Genomic DNA, 17,799 nt, shown 5'->3' with positions numbered 1-17,799 from the left:
TGGGGGCTGTCGTCGATTGGACAAAGTAACGAAGGCCCCAGCATAAAATAACGAACAAAAGTACAATTTGCATATGCCCCAATTAGATTTCGCCCTTGTTTTGCATATATGGTGTCTGCTGATCAATGAATCAAAAATGAGGCAGCAAAACAATGAAATGCTAAATCACAAGTCGATAAAGTTAATTACTAATATATTAGAAAGCTTATACAGGTGGTACATTTGTATATGTGATTTTGCGTTATAGTGATATAAAGATGAAAAGGTAATTGAATATTCGTTTCGAATCCGTATTTGATATATATTTAGAGTTTATCATGAAAAATTGAGGAGAGGAAGATAAGACAAGAATTAAAGAATTCAATGAAAATGAATAAAAAAAAACGGTGAAGAATAATTGGTGACGCTTAAATACATATTCATGCACGTATTTAGGGAAAGAAACACGAACAATATTTAATGAAAAGAGTGAGAATTTTAAATGGATGTACAATTACATGAAGAGACACACACTTCACCAGGTATATATATGTATAATGTCGTTTTCTTTTGTCTGCACCCTTTTGTGAATTCCTTTGCGGGAGTATTTTTGTTTGTTTTGTTTGTTTTTTTTTAAATAAGGAAGTCGAAGTAAACAAATGATTTTCACGATTTAAATTATACATATAACCGCACAGCAGCATTGATTAATAAGTGCGTTGGAATCGTTTCATTAGAGCCCGGATATATTGATTACAATTACATCCGTTTCGGGTGTGTTTCACATCACAATAAAAAGTTTTAATTTCAATCCTATACATTAACACGAGGAATGCAAAGTGAAAAAGCCAATTTACTTGTACAGTATTTGAACAATGAAGGAAACACTGAGCCTCTTCTTTTGTTTTAACCAGCCTAATATAGCAGTCTCTATACATGTGTTCCAAATGTCGATATCTCCTGTGATTTATATGGCTTATATTAGTATTACCTATTCAAATGTAGCCTAAATATAGAAATTAAATGATATTCGAAAATCAAGCCGATTACATTAGCACAATATGAACGGCGGTTGGCGAAGTCAGTTAAAAAAGAAACATTATGTTTGTTGGTTTTTTGAAAAATTCTATGTACAAATAGACATTTATTATCGCCTATATATCAATAAAATAATAATTGTCTATTTAGATATCTTTATATAAAATCAGCGGAGTAAAACAAAAATATATGGTATAATATATGTTTGAACTACGCTACTGACGCGCCCAGAGTTAATTGTGTTACATGGTAGTAAGGTATCTACATAATTTGTAGCTTTCTTGTTTACAAAGAAAAATGAACAAAAATTTAGTGTCGATGATGACATGAAACACTTAAATGGCTTCGTCAGTGTACACAAAGATAAATAGCTTTTGAAGCGGTGCATGTACATTTTTCTTTATAGTAGATATATATATATTATATATATAGATATAGCTAATATAGATGCTGGGGTTATCTATCCAAACTACTTCGATGTACATAGCCAGCTTATGTATATTTATATAATTAAGCGAATTCACATTAGACGACATTTGTCCTTGAGTTTCTCCGACGAAGGTCCTGCGCCAGATGTTCCCGGAGGAGCTGACGCGGAACGACTGGCCTTGTTCTTAGAATCCGGCTGAAGTGACATGGCTCTATTCTTATCCAGACTCAACAGCTCCTTTTGGAGTAAAAAAAAAAAAAATGAAAAGAAAAGCAGACAAGGTTAAAAGCAACAACATTCGTTATATTGACTTCGCATGGGTAGACATCAAGGCAACATAAAAAAACAATACATTGGCCCTTTTTTTTTTTTTTTTTTCAAAAAATTATCTTTTTGATCTTGTAATTCTGGAAGTAGGCTATAACATGTACGTATATACACAGATCTATAAACCCACGAAGAGCTTTCGAACGTACCTGGAAGAGTTCTTTAACATTGTAATTGGTCTTGGCTGATGTTTCCATGAAATGCGATGACCACCGTCGCGCCTGTTCCTCACCTTCCTTGGCCGTCAGTTCGCGTGCTTCCGTTTCATCGCATTTGTTGCCAACTAACATTAGAGGTACGTTGTCTAACGAGCCCTTAACAATTGACAGGACAGCCCGAAAAATAGATTTCATTTAAACGCTTTTCCAATTCAAGAATTTAAGTAGGATTCAAGCAAAATGATATAGGGAACGATATACATATAGTGAAATAGAAGAAAATTAACGGCAATTGTTGCAAAGGCCTATACGCTTATATCACCTAAAAACAAATGCAAAAATTAAAATAATAATAGTAATAATACTTTGATTTCACGGATGATTTCCCAGGTGGGTTTGAGCTCCTCCAGGGACTGCCTTGATGTGATGGAATAAACCATGATGAAGGCGTGCCCTTTGGAAATGTTGAGCCGCTGCATGGCCGGAAATTGATGAGAGCCCGTTGTGTCTGTGATCTGAAGGGTGCAAATGGAATTCTTGTTGCATGTTATCACCTGGACGCCGCCGTGATATTTACAAGATACAAAAAAATAAATAAATAATTAAATGAGTCTTATATCAAAAGGATCCATATTAAATAAGGAGTAGCAATGCAGAATAGCTATAAGTAGGTCTATATATCCAATGCCATGTAAAGTTGTACGCAAAGAGAAAAGACCATTATAGTTTGGTAGACAGAGTTCAAGCTTTATATTCAAAGAGAGGGCAGCACTCTATATAGTCTTTCATCTATATATAATAACAGGCATTTCAACTATAGTCGTTTCAGTATATATACACACATGTTCACTGCATCGTGTTTAGCGTGCACAAAGTGCTGCCGTGATCGTTTCACGATGATTACACGCAGTCTGACGGTAGAATTTTAAAAAATACAAAGTCATTAATAGAGTCTCCGTTTGAATGCTGGAACATACAGCGACAAACTTGAATCTGTAGAGCGCATGCAAGTTAGGTTAAAATGAATCAATACCACCGTGTCTTTAGGTTCTTGGTTTTTATATCCTGAATGCTCTTACGCTGAGCTATATAGCGTATATAATTAAATGCCTAATCATCTCGTCGTGTAATCGGCCTATGATGTATACAATCAACTGCCGTTTATTTATTCTGGACTTACAAAGATACCAGACCCCTTCGTTAAATAATTTCTTTTTGTCGCTTTGATGCGTTCTATGTATACGTAGGCTGCAAAAGGGGGGAAATCATTTAGCGCTGCTGCTGCCATTCTTATAATAATCTCTTGGAAAAGACGCTCACAACGCCCACACAACGAAATATTGTCCGCCTTGATTGATGCCAGCCGATTCATTCTCCATTTTTATGAATAAAATATAGGTTTAATACCTAATAAGAAATGCTTGTATACAGCATAACCTATAGAATATCATTTAACTATATATTTAAGGTGTGCCCTATTTCTGATTCACACTACAGTATAATAAATACAGCTTATAGCCTTGTCGTGTCGTGCAAAAAATATGTGGTGCACACAACGAGAGACGAGTGGGTGCAATGCGGATGAATCCAACACCCGAATCTTACGCCTACAGCTACGTATCCATAAGGCATACAAGTCAATCATTTGTATTAATATTTTTCTTTACATTATTTTCATATTGCTATAGGTTACGTTCAAGAATGCTTCAAGTGCCTAAGTCTACGTAAATGTCTATAAAATTAGATTTTCTCCATTTCTCACTGAAAAACAGTTGATATGATAAAGCTGTGAAATATATAGACTATAAATAAATAGTCATTTAAAGCAGCCCGTTTGTGAAATAAGATAAAAATATCGCCGACAGGAAATACCCGCATTAAAGAAGCCGCTCCCCGATATAGGCAGCAGCCTCCAATAGAACTGAAACCTTTTAAAAGCCCAACTATCGACGCTTAAACGAACGTATGTGAATAGAATCTTTTGTTGGCCTTTGCAACAAGGCAGCAACCTCAATGCATAAAAGAATGTAAATTCCGAAAAAAAAGAGCTCAATTTCTTTTTATCGATTAGCAGCAAACGTGTGACGTCGGTTGTCTCACCTATTTCTCTACATCCAAAAATAAGATCATCCATTTGAAGCATGTTACAAAGCTGCGTCAAGTTTGCCATCCAAAGTTATATAGACATCCTCTGGTCGATATACGTATACATATAGGGGCCTCCATAACATATTAATTGACAAGTATACGCGTTCGCATGTCTGTACATCGTGAATGAACAAAAGGGTAAGAGAAACTGGACGCTCGATCGATTTTCCTAAAACGGAAGTAGTACATCAAAGTATTATTCAGACGCAATGCATATGACTCGCGTACATGTAATCGTGGACGCTGTTGGAGATGACATTCAGTGGCGCTCTTTCCCTTTTTCATTGCAATATACTTGCAGATGAAGAGATTATTTTTTTAAGTGAAATGGGATTTTGAAAATTGCTGGCGCGCATTAATTAAAAATGCCATTATTTTTGCAACTTACACAGCAAAACAAAGGGAACCAATCAAGAAAAGAAATTGTTTTAAAATTCGGAAATCATTGTCCGCGTGCGTAGATACAACAAACGCACGATTGCGTACAGTTTGTTATACACTACTACGCAGATACAGTTAATTGCTGTTTTCCTTTGTCCATATACTGTGGCGTATAGGATGACAGAGCTTTTATTTTTAAAAAGAAAAAGGAAATTCGAATTAAAATTGGCATGGCAACCATTCATGACGTAGCAAAAGAAAATGTCATATACTATTACGCACAGAATCCGTATGTTTCAGGATTAGGTATCTACTTTAAAAGCCGAGAAAGAAAAAAGCCAAGAAAAATGGAAAAAAAAAAATATATATATAAAGAAGCTCAGAATAACGCGTCGGCGCAAAGTGTTTTGTGGTGTAAAAACCCAATCTCGTTTTACACACAGCCCGCGCATAGACGTATAAAAAAGAAAATGCTCCGCTCTCTTATTAAACATGGCGAATTCACCCAATTTTTATTTTCTCTCTCTTTATTTCATTTTTTTTAATTTTTCGATCGAATATTTACTTCACGTCTGCGTGTATGTACCATTGAGAGCTATATCAAACATTAGATGACGTCAGAGCCAACGAGTTCGATTCAAACATACGGATACATCACCACACACACACAGACACATATACTTTTGAAAACTCTTTGTCTTATATGCTCTTGTTCACATGAGGATCGTCCTCAACGTTCGATTTTTTTCTTGTGCTCTTTGGTCTCATCAGTATACAGCCCTTGTAGAAGCTTCGTTCAAAATATAGAAAGAAAGAAGGAAAAAAAAAGAGGAGGCAAGTGGTGCTGCGTAGACGCCCTCTGGGGTGTGTATCCAGCGGATCAATACCATCCGCAAAGCGTGCGTACACATAGTGAGAGATCAGCCACGCTCTCTACGTGCTGGGCGTGTTGCCTTTCCATTCATTTCTAGCAAAGCTTTTTTTGATTTCTTGTTCATTCTTTGTTCGTTTGCTGTATGCTGTCCTATACAGTTAATTTCTAGTCTTAAAAACAAGGCCCTTCGTTTCCTTACCACGAATCAATTTAAATTATGTATCGGTAAACTATATACGAGGATTTATACACGTGTAATGCGACAGTTGAAATGGATGTTTCAATAATAATAAATTTTCGTTTTTACTTGACGGTATGTGTCTTCGACAGTAGGGATGTAAGATTCGCGGAAGGTGCCCTTAACGAAGCGGAGTACGAGCGATGATTTGCCAACTCCGCCGGCACCGAACACCACCACCCGATAATCGTTGCTCTGTTCCGGCATGTCTCTGGCGGATGATTGTTTGGCGAGATAGCGGTTTATTTATTTATTTTCCGTCCCTTTTCAAATTGGTGAAAGAGTAATGGCAAACGATCAATCTTCACCACGTCCAGAACAGAAGGGCCAATCTGACAGCTGGTCGTCACAGTTATAGTTCTATGGGATCAAAGAAAATTGTTGTATAACTCTCCTGTATTTTTTGCTCGATCATTTGTTAGAGGAGCCAAAATTCGCTTAAAAGAAGGAACGAGACTGATAGTGAAGTGAATACACATGTACAAATACATAGCAAGTAGATAAACGAACACTTGACTTTTGAGTTTTCTAAGAAAGGAACTACTTGAAATCGCTGGAAAGGGGATCTATAGTGTCGACCGTTAGGTCTAACAAGGTGTACTAATACAACCGAGATGCTGAACTATTGTACTTGCCTCGTAGGGTGGATGTGAACAATTTTCAATGGCTCTATATCAATCCATGGGGTTCTTCTTCGTGTATAAATATATATATGTTTTTCTCTCTGCCTTTTTTATTTATGTCTCACTCGCACAAACAATAACATCACAGCACAAGCACTTTATTCGCCACTTGTTCAATGTCTTTGATCGTTAACAAAATAATTGGTAACAAGTTGATAACTGATGGCAAATCTATATTTTCGGGTGCACAAACACTTTAAGAGCGAACAATTAATTTCAGCGATACAAATTGAATGAGCTCTTTCTTGCGCGTGCGATAGACTTGACGTCTGGTGAACAACTGACAACGGAAGTAGCCGACTGCACGAATAAGTTCTGATGCACTTTCGTTTCAAACTCCCGCTGGGTGGGAGCCTCCTTCTTTTGCTGCTGTCACCCTACCAAGAAGGAATACTCAGAGAACATACATATAGGATATTCTTGTTTTATCCTGCCCCTCTCCACCCACATTTCTGCCAGCAAAGTGCGTCCTATAGAATGTATGGCAGCGGGAGAAGGTGGAGCCGTGGCGACTCCCGGCGGTCGCAGTGACGACTGACGACGCGGCAGCCGATCGATTTTCATTATTTATTTTGGTTCTTTTTTTTTTGTTTTGTTCTCACATATTTATATTTTCTTGTGATAGAGATTTCCATATAAAAAGGATATATAGTCCCTCGGCACGAAAATGATTTCTAATTAAAGGGTTTACTTATAGGGCTAGGTTTAATTAAAATTAGAATTGATTTTTGGATTTTGGATTTTTTGAAATGACGAAATTCATCAATCGTAGTGGACATTTCTAGTACACGGGGAGGTAGGGTGTAAGAAAAAAAGAAAACCATCAAAGTCGATGTTAACCTATTGGGGTGGGAAACAAACAATTTTTTCTTTTCAAGTATTGATCAGTGAATCATTTGTTAAATGCAAAAAGGGCATTCAAGGGCAACGATTTCAGCAAAATTGATGTACTGCAATATGGCGTTCCCTTTGCAATTCTATCAGGTCCTCTGGGTTGTCGAAACGGGGCTGACAATCAGGAAATGTCAAAAGGAAATTGCAACAGATTCAGCGAGGAAAACCAAATTTCAATTTGCTGTCAGAGCATTACCTAATTATTATGTGCGCATCGGCAAGAAGTTGAACACTTGTCCAACTTCGAAACAGTGAGTCAATACATGAGCCGTGTATCGACTGGTCATTTCCGGTTGGCTCCGACATTCGGAACTTGGATGAGCATCAAGGGCACGCATATAAGAGCGCGAATGGGAAAATTGAAACAAAAAATGCGATTTATGCGAGCCTGCTTCCTTATGAATTTTATATCATTATATACGCTTGTGGAGATTGAAAGAATTAAATTGTATTACAGCATCGATTCGCAACATTACACAGCGGAGAAATATTAGTCAAATAACAAAGATGCTGCCATGAAATGATGCGTTGACGACCCGTTAATCACAACGACATAAGTGCGGAAAGTTCTTGATAATATACGTATAGTATTACGTCTACATACGCAACAGTGTAACGTAACACGTATAAATTAACGAGTGAAAAGGATTGACCTTTTCACAAGTTGATATCCAAACTATAAAGCCAATGTCGATTGCGTTCTGCGCGCTCCATAAAACTGTGCATACATTGACTGTGAATTATTCGCTGAAAAAAAAAACAAAAGGGAAAACGATTCGCCAAAGATCCGTATATATCTTTGTGTTAACAAAAAAAGAAATAGAAGGGCTTTCTGTCGTTGTGCTTAATTACCCCTCGGTACAGTCCCGACTGCCATTTATCTTGCATAGCTACTGTACTGCAATATGGAATAGAACGCGGCTAGACGCTATTTGCCAATTGATTTATAGTCCTCCGGGTCTTTCAGTTTGTTGCTGCTTTTCAACCCTTCAATTAGCTTTTAATGCAAACATATATGTGTAGCTGTTGGCACGCAAGATAACGCTGCACAGAAATGCCGTGCATATTCAGGTCCCTCTTAGCGATTCATTAGGCATCCTAAATGAAAGAGCAAACTTTTTTTACATCTCCTAAGCGTCGTGGCACCTCCCGATCTATTGACCAACGATACACGAATAAGTGTAACGATAAATGTCTATGTAAGAATATCATTAGAGCCCTATTTTTGTCTTGTGTGTACACGTTGCGTCCAAGATCTATAGATGGATCACTTAGCATTGAACAGACATCGAGAGTTCATGGTTCCTTGTTCTATTAATATGAACCTATAAATTTCTAGACATCAGTTTCGAGACGCGGTATCGAATTTCGATCTCGTACGTGGAACCCGTAGGCACTCTAGGTGATCAATCTATAATGAACGTACGCAACGTGATCCAGCCAAAGTCACGTTCGCTAGGCGTATTCTTTTGAACGCTTCTTATACTTTCTGTATCCTCTCACATTGGTGTGAAAACCCAACAGTAGATGGCATCATCAACTGGTTACTGTTTCTTTTTTTTTAATCAAACGAGATATTTTGAGACATTTTCATTATCTGTGCGATAAAGTATAACCTAAATTAAGTCCATCCCAGCTGTTGCCAAACAAAGGGTTCTCTTTATCAAAAACAATTCATATCATTGCGAAAAAATTGGTGCTTTTTTATTGGCAACGAAAGAGTATCATTCCAAAGGATTTGCTGAATTCCAGGATAACAAAAGCGGTAGTAAAGCTGTTCACTAGAAGAACATTCAGTGATAGTATCGATACGAATAGGAAACCGATGGCCGGCTGTAATAAGAATAAGGCCGGTAATAAGCATAACCACCGTGACCGTAATACCCGCGATGGTATCCCCAACCGGAGTGGCGAGTTTCTTCCGTTTTCTGATCAACAACGTCAGTTTCCGCCGATCGACGGCCGCGCCAGTGTCCGTAAGTGCGCGATAGTAGTCGTAAACGTTGTAACCATAAGGGTAATAATAATGATGACCGTAATAGCGCCGTCCATGCCATTCTTGAGCGTCCTGGTCGGAAGCAACTTCCGTTGGTTTCAATTCCTCAGCAGAAACGGCCAGAGCCAATAGGAGAAGAACAAAAGAAATCTGAAAGATCCAAGTATATCAAATTAAAAATAACAAAGAAGGAAAAATGCGAAAATTTAACTCGCCGTGAATTTCATTTTTTTTCTGCTGAGCGAAGACTGACAATCAACGAGTCAGCTGAGGAACTGATGGTAGTCGAGGCTTTTTCTTGAACAATTTATACTCGATCGCTCAATGTCAAGTCGTTCTAAAGCAATAAGAAAACAATACCAGTGATTCTCACACGATCGTTCTTGTAATTACGTTTTATTGCTTTTTCGCGACACACGGTTATTGCTTCCTCTCGTGAACGGACTGCAAAACAATTGGATAAGGTGGCAAAAAGTGGATTTCCCTGTAGGATTACATTACACGACACGTGTATGTCTAAATTTTACAATTGCACTTGTCTCTATACTTTATTTCAATGTAATGAAGCACTTTCATGAAAGAGATGTGTCGAAATTATGTAATCACGAAGCAGCAACGTATTGTTGAAAGGTGTGGGGCCATGGCAGACGTGCTCACCAGCAATTTTCAAAAGAAGGGACTACCTATCTCTTTCTCCTGGTATTTGATCCGATTTTACAGGCAAATCCAGTTTTTTATTATTTACCATGAATTTTGTGTACATTTAATTTAGTTAAAATCCGACAATGAAGCAAAAGAAAATTAGAATAGGGGTCAAATATGTACTGAAGATGTTCAAGTAAATGGGTCACAGATACAATGAGGCGTACTAACATGCCAATAAACAAAAAGGAAAAAGAGGGAGGAGCTATGGCTCCGACAGAGAGGGTCGAAAAAAAAAAGTCCTGAGTCACGTGAAAAGTAGATAAAAACACAAAGAAAATGAGACAAAAATATTCGTTCTGAGTTTAAATAATTAAAAATCCCGCCACATTCAAACGTCGAGTGTCATTTAACTTTCGAAACGAGTTTCACCACTTCTACCCGAATGCACTCACGATCGTAACTCTAGAATGTCCAAACATCAGTTGAAATGCTTACGTTTAAAATAAAATTGTTTTTTCCACATACCTTGAATAGCATTCAACATAATTTTGCGGGCTCCAAACGAAGTGATTCCCAGACTGATCAAATCATCGTCGTTCAAAGTTGTAAACATCGCCATGTCAATTTCATTTTGTAAAAACAGATCTAAATTAGATAGCAATTTGCAATAATTAAGGATACAGCTGGAATCTTCAATAATTATTCATACCCGAATAACGAGCCAAACCGACGGTCTCTAATAGGTCAGACAGTCGACGAAATGAGTTCTGATCGAACCGTGAAGCTGTCAGAGAAGCTGGAACGCATGACTTTGTCAATGCAACTATCAGAAAAGATGTTAGTTAATTAATATTACCTATACTTTAAAATTACACAATAAGAATTTGTTCATTTACGTGGTGACGATAACGTTGCAGAACCAACACTGCCATCCGCGCTGGATAATGACGGAGTTTCAACAACAATTCCGCCGAGCTGGTGAGACAAACTATTTTGATGCGATGATGACAATTCCTTTAGCAGCTTCTTGGAGGCGGGTACTATTTAACAAATCGATGAAAGATAAAGTAGAATTTCAATAAAGCACAAACAAAATTTACGGAAATTATTGCGTGTAAAATCAAGTGTTTTCCAGGTTTGAGGTAAACTTGGCACGACGGCCTGATTGGTGGCTAGGCCCAAACAGCGTCTTAATATCTCAAATGAGTTGCCTAGAGAAAGGAATGCTTCCAATCAAAGCTGAACTAATGTTTGGGGAAAACTCGAAAAACAGAAGACATACGTGCATTCCATTCGTACGAAGTCAGTCGGATCGTCAAAATATCCAAGACGGAAGTTTCTACATGGAACAAAACATCGGCTTCTTCTGCTTGGGCCAGAAAGCAACGATTCAAACGTTCGGAAGGCATTTGGGCCATGAACTGCATCGGCAAAAGTCCCTGTTCAATCGTTTTCAAAACGTGGAAATTCGTCCTGCATTTGAGGAATTTTTCTTAAAACTACTTACGTTCAACATTGTACTGGCAGCGTAAACCGTATCCACCGAAGAACCCCGTATCCAGATGCAATACTTTTTGGGCAGTTCTTTCAAATTTGACACATCGGGGCAACGGATTCCTGCACCTGTTACAGATGCGATTTTGTCCACATGATCACGAACAAGCCACACGTGATCAAAGGATGTTTCAATCTTCATCATCATCGATTCCTTGCAAATATAAATTGGATAAAACATTGTAATTAATCAGATTTTTGCTTAATTCTTACCAAAGGTGTTTGTGTTAAATAGCCGAAAGAAGAGACGGCTTCCTTGAGATGATGGATACGATACTGTTGACCACGGATGTTAACTTGACAACTAAGGCCATCTATCTTCGGGTAAAAACGTAACAGGACTCCGTAGCTCTTGGAGAAATAATCGATTAACGAACATTGACCAAAGGATGAAATCTTTTCTGAGCTGCAATCGACAATAATCTCGACTGGAATATCCATCTGTTTTTCATACGACAGGGAAACGTTTAAGGAAAACACGAGGCAAAACTTGTGGAGAATTTTTTATACCCGTATACGTTGACGAGCTTTTTCAAGGTTAGACAATTGACCCCGAATGACGACGTTGTTGCATTTGGGTTCACCCGTCATGCGATTGCGATCGGGGAAATGAATTCGTGTGTCAGTTTCTTCCATCAAACGATTGATATTCTGTCCTGATCTGCCGATCAGATGTGAATGAAACGTGTAGCTCACCTCCATGGATAAAGTGGCCAACGGAGCCTGAAAACATGCAAATGAAAAGAACTATTAGTATAAAATCACTTAATAGTTCAAATGGAATGAATTCGCGTCAAGATTTGATTAAGAAAAATGACTACCAGCGTGGCTGGCGCAGTTTCTTGTTTGAGCGGCTGCTTCGCCATGTTGTGTCCAGGGAAGAACTGGATTGAATGAGGTCCAGTAAGGGAAAGGCAAGTCTGAAGAAAGGGGTCGGATGGCTAACTGACGTCCTCAAGGTCAAATGGGGTGACTTTGATGGCCGCTGAGCTTTTCTTATAACAACGCCCCATCTTTTACAAGAGCTCCAAGTTCCGTAGCCCATGGCTTTTTTGTGACCTAACAAATCCCAAGAGACTTGTAACGGTTAGTGGCCAACAGCTTGCGCACCCTTCGGCCATCTTTGTCCACAATTTTAAGCTAGCCAATTTTCTATTTAAGTCCTCTTTTTATTTAATTGTTATCATTATTATTGGAGTGAAGAAAGAGCAGAAACCGACATCATAAGGATATTAACATCTACTTAACTCTTTGATCTTATTTATTTCTATGTCCTAATTATTTCTTGGCATTTGTTGATGTCATTACGAAACTGAATGGAAAAGAGAAACACACAAGCCTTGACTTGGCAAGATGATATGCAGTTTTTTTTGTTGCGAACTTTGTACAAAAATGAATTAACTAAAACTTAAAGATATTGTCCTTCACAGACGACAGCTCGCCACCGCAACTTCATTAGCTCGCCAACTCGGCATAACACGCTTCTTGGTGCCCAAATGGCAATTTTACGAGTTTGAGCATTTTTTATTGCTGGATTTTGTTTGTATTTGCTGATAACGTACAAGGTGTTCTAGATGCGGTCAAAACAAATGGCTTAACAGATGACTGAGAAAATACAACTGATGCGGAAAATTAAGACGGGATTGATGGGAAAATGCAAACTATTTCTTTTGCGTCGATCATTTTGTTGGTTTTCGGTTATTTTCCCAGCAGTTTTTCAGTGATACTTTGCAGTGGCTGAATGTTCGGTGCAAATGAAATGTAAATTGCCAGTTATAGTTCGTATGATGCCATTTGATTGGGTAGGAACTATATTAGCCACTTGCTTGCACCAACAAAAGTCTCCAATATCAAAATGTTGAGTTTAATCGTGGCATTCAACAAGAAATATTTATTTCATTTTGGAACTAGACCTGAAAATCTATTCCCGGCTTTAAAGCCAATATTCTCTAAACAAAAACAAAAATTAGTACAATTTTTCCAAGTGGATTCAGATATACATTTCGTTCGGAACACGCCCAATTTTTTTCTGTTACCTAGGTCTCTTTAAATCGTGTGGAAATTTGATATTTTTCTCGTTACGCAATTTAAAACAAATAAAAATCCGAGGCCTTTAATTGCTCTTTTTACTGTTTTCTATTCCAATTGTCCATGGTCGGCATTGGACGTTCAAGTATAAATAGCCGGGCAAAAGTCTCAATTTGCATCAGTTCCTCAACTGAACACCTCCAGCTAATATCTTTAATCCACTCGAAAATGAATTTGATGGTAAGTTGACTGCATTTTCACTTTCACCTTTCACCACAAGCCAAATTAACTCTAATTTTATGTCTTGCATTTACTTTGTACGAATTCCAGATTTTTCTGGCTATCTTAGCCGTTGCTATTGCCACCGGGGTAAATTCAAAAAAGGAAACCAACCATTCAAGTTTCACCTGACCAAGATGTCGCTGAATTTTACCGTCGAGGATTTTATAGCGGACATGGGGGCCACTGGCGCGGACGTCGATCAGCTGAGGAAGCGAAATCGGAATTAGAGGCTGGCGTAGAAATTGGCAATGATCAAGAAGCCGGCGAATTTTATACCAGTCGTTTTTATGGTAATTATGGCCACCCTTCATATTACAGTCGATATGGGAGTTGGCGTGGTCGTCGCTCAGCCGGAGAAGCAAAACCGGAAGTAGAGCCCAACTTTGAAGTAATTGCTGATCAGGAAGCCAATGAATTTCGCCGTGGCTATTACGGAGGTCACCACCACGGATATTGGCGTGGACGTAGGTCAGTTGACGAAAACGCTAATACCCTTCAAATCGAACCGGATCAAGACACAAATGAGAATTTTAGACGCGGTTATTACGGCCATTCCTACGGTAGATACGGATCCTGGTACGGTAGACATTGGTAGAGTGTGCCATTTTAAATAACTCCCCTCCAAGCAAGGCTTGTTCCTGATGTACGTCCCCGCTAAACGAAACCTGATTCACAACTGCATTTACTATTCGTTTTGGTCTTAATTTCACAATAAATAATTTTTTTTCCCGCTTGAATCTGTGTTATTTACTTGGAAAATACAGTGGAGATTTAAGGTCCAATTTTTGCATAGAAAACTTACCATTGAATACGATGTTTTGCGTTTTAGTCCTAAGTTCCTATATATAAGGCAAACTTAGTGACAAGTCTATTAAAGGCATGTAAGTGAGCCAGTTTTCCCATAGCTCGTGATTGGTTTTTCATATTTCTGCAAACAGACCGCTTCACTGCTAAAAACATGGTTTTGGCTGGTTTTGAATGATAAATGAAGTAGTACGTGGAAATTGACGAGAAAATTGGATTCCATGGTCACCGGCATATGGATATATATATATGATGCATGATATCAATATTTGAAAATGCGATTGGCTTACCTATGAACTTTTTAAAATATTTAAAGAAAACCATACTACAGGAAGCCGCAACTGATAAACGTAACTCACTTACCAAAGTCTTGTCGTTTCTTCGTTTTGGATCACCTATGCCAGGCGTGACCTGTATTCAAAATCATAATAAAAATTAAATAAATAAATAAAAAATGTACATTGGTTTTGTTTTTGACTCTCAATAATAAAACAATTCAATACTGAAATGGGTAATAATGAAAATTCGATGTAGAATCAACTTGTATAGTATCGCTCATAAATTAAACAACCATTTACAATAGATAGCACATCGAAATCGGAATTGCGCTTCATAGCAGCCAATTAATTGGCTGGCCGCAACCCTGAAATTCATTTAGTTAAAGGCCAAGTAACATCACCATTTGCTTCTTGTTTTTCACTAAACACTACAAAGGATAAACACCTATTTAACCGCAAAAAACCATAAACCGAAACTCAGGGTCAAGCATTTTGAGATTACGATCTGCAACAATGGTTTCATTTGAAAAACGAAACCACTTGTTAGTAAACAGCGGAGTATAAAAGGCAGGTAAGATCCCCAGATCAGCATCAGTTTCTCAGCTGACTTCCGCTTCCAACACTCTTACACTATTCAAAATGAAATTCACTGTAAGTTTATACTTCTGTTTCAATTGATTGGTCGTTTTCATTACGTTGTATTGCCATTATTTCCTATCCCTTTCTACAATTCCTATGTCAGATTGTTCTGGCTTGCCTGTTGGTCCTGACCGTTGCGACTAAGGTCAAATCAGAATCGGAGAAAAGCGTCTCACCTGACCAAGACTTCGCTGAATCTTATCGTGGAGGCTTTTATGGCGGATACGGGGGCTACTGGCGCGGACGTCGATCAGCCGAAGGAAAACCAGAAAAAGAGGCCAACGATGAAACTGAAGTAGACCGGGAGGCAAAGGATGAAGTTGAAGTCGACCAGGAGACAAAAGATGAAGTTGAAGTCGACCGGAAGACAAAAGATGAAGTTGAAGTCGACCGGAAGACAAAAGATGAAGTTGAAGTCGACCAGGAGACAAAAGATGAAGTTGAAGTCGACCGGAAGACACAAGATGAAGTTGAAGTCGACCAGGAGGCAAAGGATGAAATTGAAGTCGACCAGGAGCCAAACGAATATCGCCGTGGCTATTACGGCGGTTACGGAGCACTTGGACGTGGCCGTCGCTCAGCTGAAGAGCTCAAAAACGCACAAGTTGATCAGGAAGCCAACGAGTTTCGCCGTGGCTACTATGGCGGATATCACGGACAATGGCGCGGTCGTCGATCCGTTGAGGAAATGATCGCGGCCATGAACGTTCCAGTTTATTCCGATCAGGACGCAAGCGAATGGCATGCTCGCCGCTATTACGGACGTCCCTATACTTATCGAGGCTACTAGGGCGGATGCAATTCAGACACTAAACAACTGTGACAACTCCCCTTCTTAGTTAAAATCCCTACCGGTACGCTACTTGGTTGTTATAACCAGACGTGGCGTGTGGAAATTTGTTGACACATCAGGCACTAAATTTGACTGCATAACGCATTGACAATTCATTTTGGAATAAACACTCTAATAAACGCTCCATTTTGTTTCATTTGAACATATGTTATCCTGGTAGTATATGATAAACGGAAACGAGAATGATAGCACGAAAAAACCTGCCGTTTACACCAAAGAGACTCGTTGAAAGTAACACACGTTTTTATGCCGATGTTATTCTAAGTTTCTGAGGTTTTGGTTCCGTAGGAGATTGATAGGAGAGTCAATAGAAATATACGATCCCCCTCTCAATCCCTCTTTGAATTCGGTGAGAGAAAAAAAACTTTGCATAGTCTATGTAACCATTGTACTAGCGGGCAACAGGGTTCATAACCAGTTTTTTTTTCTGTTTCGATCATCCCCGGTATGCACATTTGCTATTTGCCTTCAAAAACTTAAAAGCTATTTGCTTCAGAAGAATTTTCGGAAGGATTCTTTGATTACGTAGTATTATCTTTCATCGCTAGATGGCTTTTCACCCATCGATAAAGTGATGGGAGGAAAATGCGTGGCCATGAACCGCCAACCCAAGGCCCATGGGATGACAATTTACACTAATTTAAGAAAACACACCGGTAATTAATTCAACCTATTATATAAAATGAAAAAAAACAATTAATGTAAGTAAAAATATTGTATTTGTAAAACTTAATAAAGAACAAACAATAAATGTAAATAATAAAAATACACGAAAGAAACAAACAAATCAAAGCGGCAGCCCCACGGAAAACCACACTGTGTACATCAGGAAAATGTGGGAGCGGAAAGCAGAAAGACATAGAAGGATGTAAGGGTGGAGAGAGCCAATCAGAGGGCCGGGATAGTCCCCCTGGGATGTAGCGGTGACGGTCTCGACCCTTCGAGACTGTCTCGCGGAGACCAAGTTGCTGTATTTGTAGGGTACCATCTGACTTTTCGCGCGCTGAACTCCGTCGGGTTTCAATCGGGTTCACTTTTTTTGTTCACTTATGTAATGGCAAAAGTTGATCAGGTTAGGTTAGGTAGGCTAAGTTAAATTCTGTTGGGCTGCCTAAAGTTGGTTAGGTTTGGTAGGTTAAATGATCTTAGGCTGCCTAAATTAGGTTAGGTTAGGTAGGTTAATATTACATAATTTTTACTTTTGTTGACATAATTTGAATTCTTTTGCAAGAATTATGGCGTGGCAGTAGACATATTTGAACTTACTTCCACGATTAGAGAGAACCTACAGGCTAATGTGGTAATAGACAAAATATTTTGTTTTTTGTCAATCAATTCTTAGGCTTATTTCGATCGCCAGTCAACAGTCAATGGTGACGCGCATTGGGAGCCGTTACAAAGAACGTCGTTGTGGCGTTGCACAACAGCGCAGCCGTTGGTAAGCCTCTTAGAAACCTAAGGTATACGTAATTCTGCTTTTTATTTGTATACTTATTATTTTATGTTAGAAAACCCGTGGCCGTGGAAGACGGCATTTGAAAGTAGAGTTACATTTTTCGTTGGTTGCTGA

General features: G+C 38.6%; 4 protein-coding genes and 2 long non-coding RNA genes across 7 annotated transcripts in view; 3 read left to right on the top strand and 3 right to left on the bottom strand.

The window, feature by feature from the left end:
- Positions 1-176: 176 nt before the first annotated feature.
- Positions 177-5,929, bottom strand: LOC116936741 (GTP-binding protein Di-Ras2). The gene is made up of 4 exons (XM_045169791.1): positions 5,643-5,929; positions 2,298-2,486; positions 1,924-2,088; positions 177-1,684 (listed from the first exon to the last, which is right to left on the bottom strand). The coding sequence occupies exons 1-4, from the start codon at positions 5,778-5,780 to the stop codon at positions 1,538-1,540; spliced, it is 639 nt and encodes a 212-aa protein (XP_045025726.1). The 5' UTR covers positions 5,781-5,929; the 3' UTR covers positions 177-1,537.
- Positions 5,930-8,688: 2,759 nt separating this feature from the next.
- On the bottom strand, positions 8,689-9,441 carry LOC123470092. The gene is made up of 2 exons (XM_045169790.1): positions 9,362-9,441; positions 8,689-9,296 (listed from the first exon to the last, which is right to left on the bottom strand). Exons 1-2 carry the CDS (start codon positions 9,371-9,373, stop codon positions 8,814-8,816), a joined length of 495 nt encoding a protein of 164 aa, XP_045025725.1. The 5' UTR covers positions 9,374-9,441; the 3' UTR covers positions 8,689-8,813.
- Positions 9,442-9,953: 512 nt separating this feature from the next.
- Positions 9,954-12,322, bottom strand: LOC116916262 (protein bicaudal C homolog 1). The gene is made up of 10 exons (XM_032921487.2): positions 12,167-12,322; positions 11,856-12,068; positions 11,559-11,786; positions 11,299-11,499; positions 11,074-11,230; positions 10,892-11,002; positions 10,688-10,831; positions 10,501-10,614; positions 10,317-10,436; positions 9,954-10,253 (listed from the first exon to the last, which is right to left on the bottom strand). Exons 1-10 carry the CDS (start codon positions 12,209-12,211, stop codon positions 10,240-10,242), a joined length of 1,347 nt encoding a protein of 448 aa, XP_032777378.2. The 5' UTR covers positions 12,212-12,322; the 3' UTR covers positions 9,954-10,239.
- Positions 12,323-13,491: 1,169 nt separating this feature from the next.
- LOC116916264 lies at positions 13,492-14,392 on the top strand. The gene is made up of 2 exons (XR_006643214.1): positions 13,492-13,613; positions 13,704-14,392. It is a non-coding gene; the product is annotated as an uncharacterized LOC116916264 (long non-coding RNA).
- An 869-nt stretch (positions 14,393-15,261) lies between these two features.
- On the top strand, positions 15,262-16,353 carry LOC116916036. Its single transcript, XM_032921222.2, has 2 exons — positions 15,262-15,388; positions 15,480-16,353. The coding sequence occupies exons 1-2, from the start codon at positions 15,377-15,379 to the stop codon at positions 16,164-16,166; spliced, it is 699 nt and encodes a 232-aa protein (XP_032777113.2). The 5' UTR covers positions 15,262-15,376; the 3' UTR covers positions 16,167-16,353.
- Positions 16,354-17,205: 852 nt separating this feature from the next.
- The window catches only part of LOC116916218, a 7,675-nt gene continuing 7,081 nt past the window's right edge, over positions 17,206-17,799 (top strand). The window contains exons 1-3 of one of the 2 annotated variants that reach the window (XR_006643428.1): positions 17,206-17,402; positions 17,572-17,667; positions 17,738-17,799. The exon at positions 17,738-17,799 is cut by the window's right edge and continues 356 nt beyond it. This is a non-coding gene — a long non-coding RNA (uncharacterized LOC116916218). Of the gene's footprint in view, positions 17,403-17,554; positions 17,668-17,737 lie in introns of those variants that run through there. The other variant, XR_006643427.1, reaches the window with a different exon arrangement.

Source organism: Daphnia magna, linkage group LG2 (genome assembly GCF_020631705.1).
Source record: "Daphnia magna isolate NIES linkage group LG2, ASM2063170v1.1, whole genome shotgun sequence".
Taxonomy (NCBI): domain Eukaryota; kingdom Metazoa; phylum Arthropoda; class Branchiopoda; order Diplostraca; family Daphniidae; genus Daphnia; species Daphnia magna.
This window is presented reverse-complemented; position numbering and strand designations above follow the sequence as displayed.

Excerpts from the sequence above, each read along its gene's own strand:
- LOC116916262 (XM_032921487.2), bottom strand. The coding sequence starts at position 12,211 with ATGGCGAAGCAGCCGCTCAAACAAGAAACTGCGCCAGCCACGCTG. Across the intron at positions 11,787-11,855 it reads AAGCTCGTCAACGTATACGG|ATGGATATTCCAGTCGAGAT; the intron begins GTATAAAAAATT and ends TATGAAAAACAG. Across the intron at positions 10,832-10,891 it reads TTTTACACGCAATAATTTCC|TACCCGCCTCCAAGAAGCTG; the intron begins GTAAATTTTGTT and ends TTTGTTAAATAG.
- LOC116936741 (XM_045169791.1), bottom strand. The coding sequence starts at position 5,780 with ATGCCGGAACAGAGCAACGATTATCGGGTGGTGGTGTTCGGTGCCGGC. Across the intron at positions 2,487-5,642 it reads TCGAAGACACATACCGTCAA|GTGATAACATGCAACAAGAA; the intron begins GTAAAAACGAAA and ends GGCGGCGTCCAG. Across the intron at positions 2,089-2,297 it reads AAATCATCCGTGAAATCAAA|GGCTCGTTAGACAACGTACC; the intron begins GTATTATTACTA and ends TCAATTGTTAAG.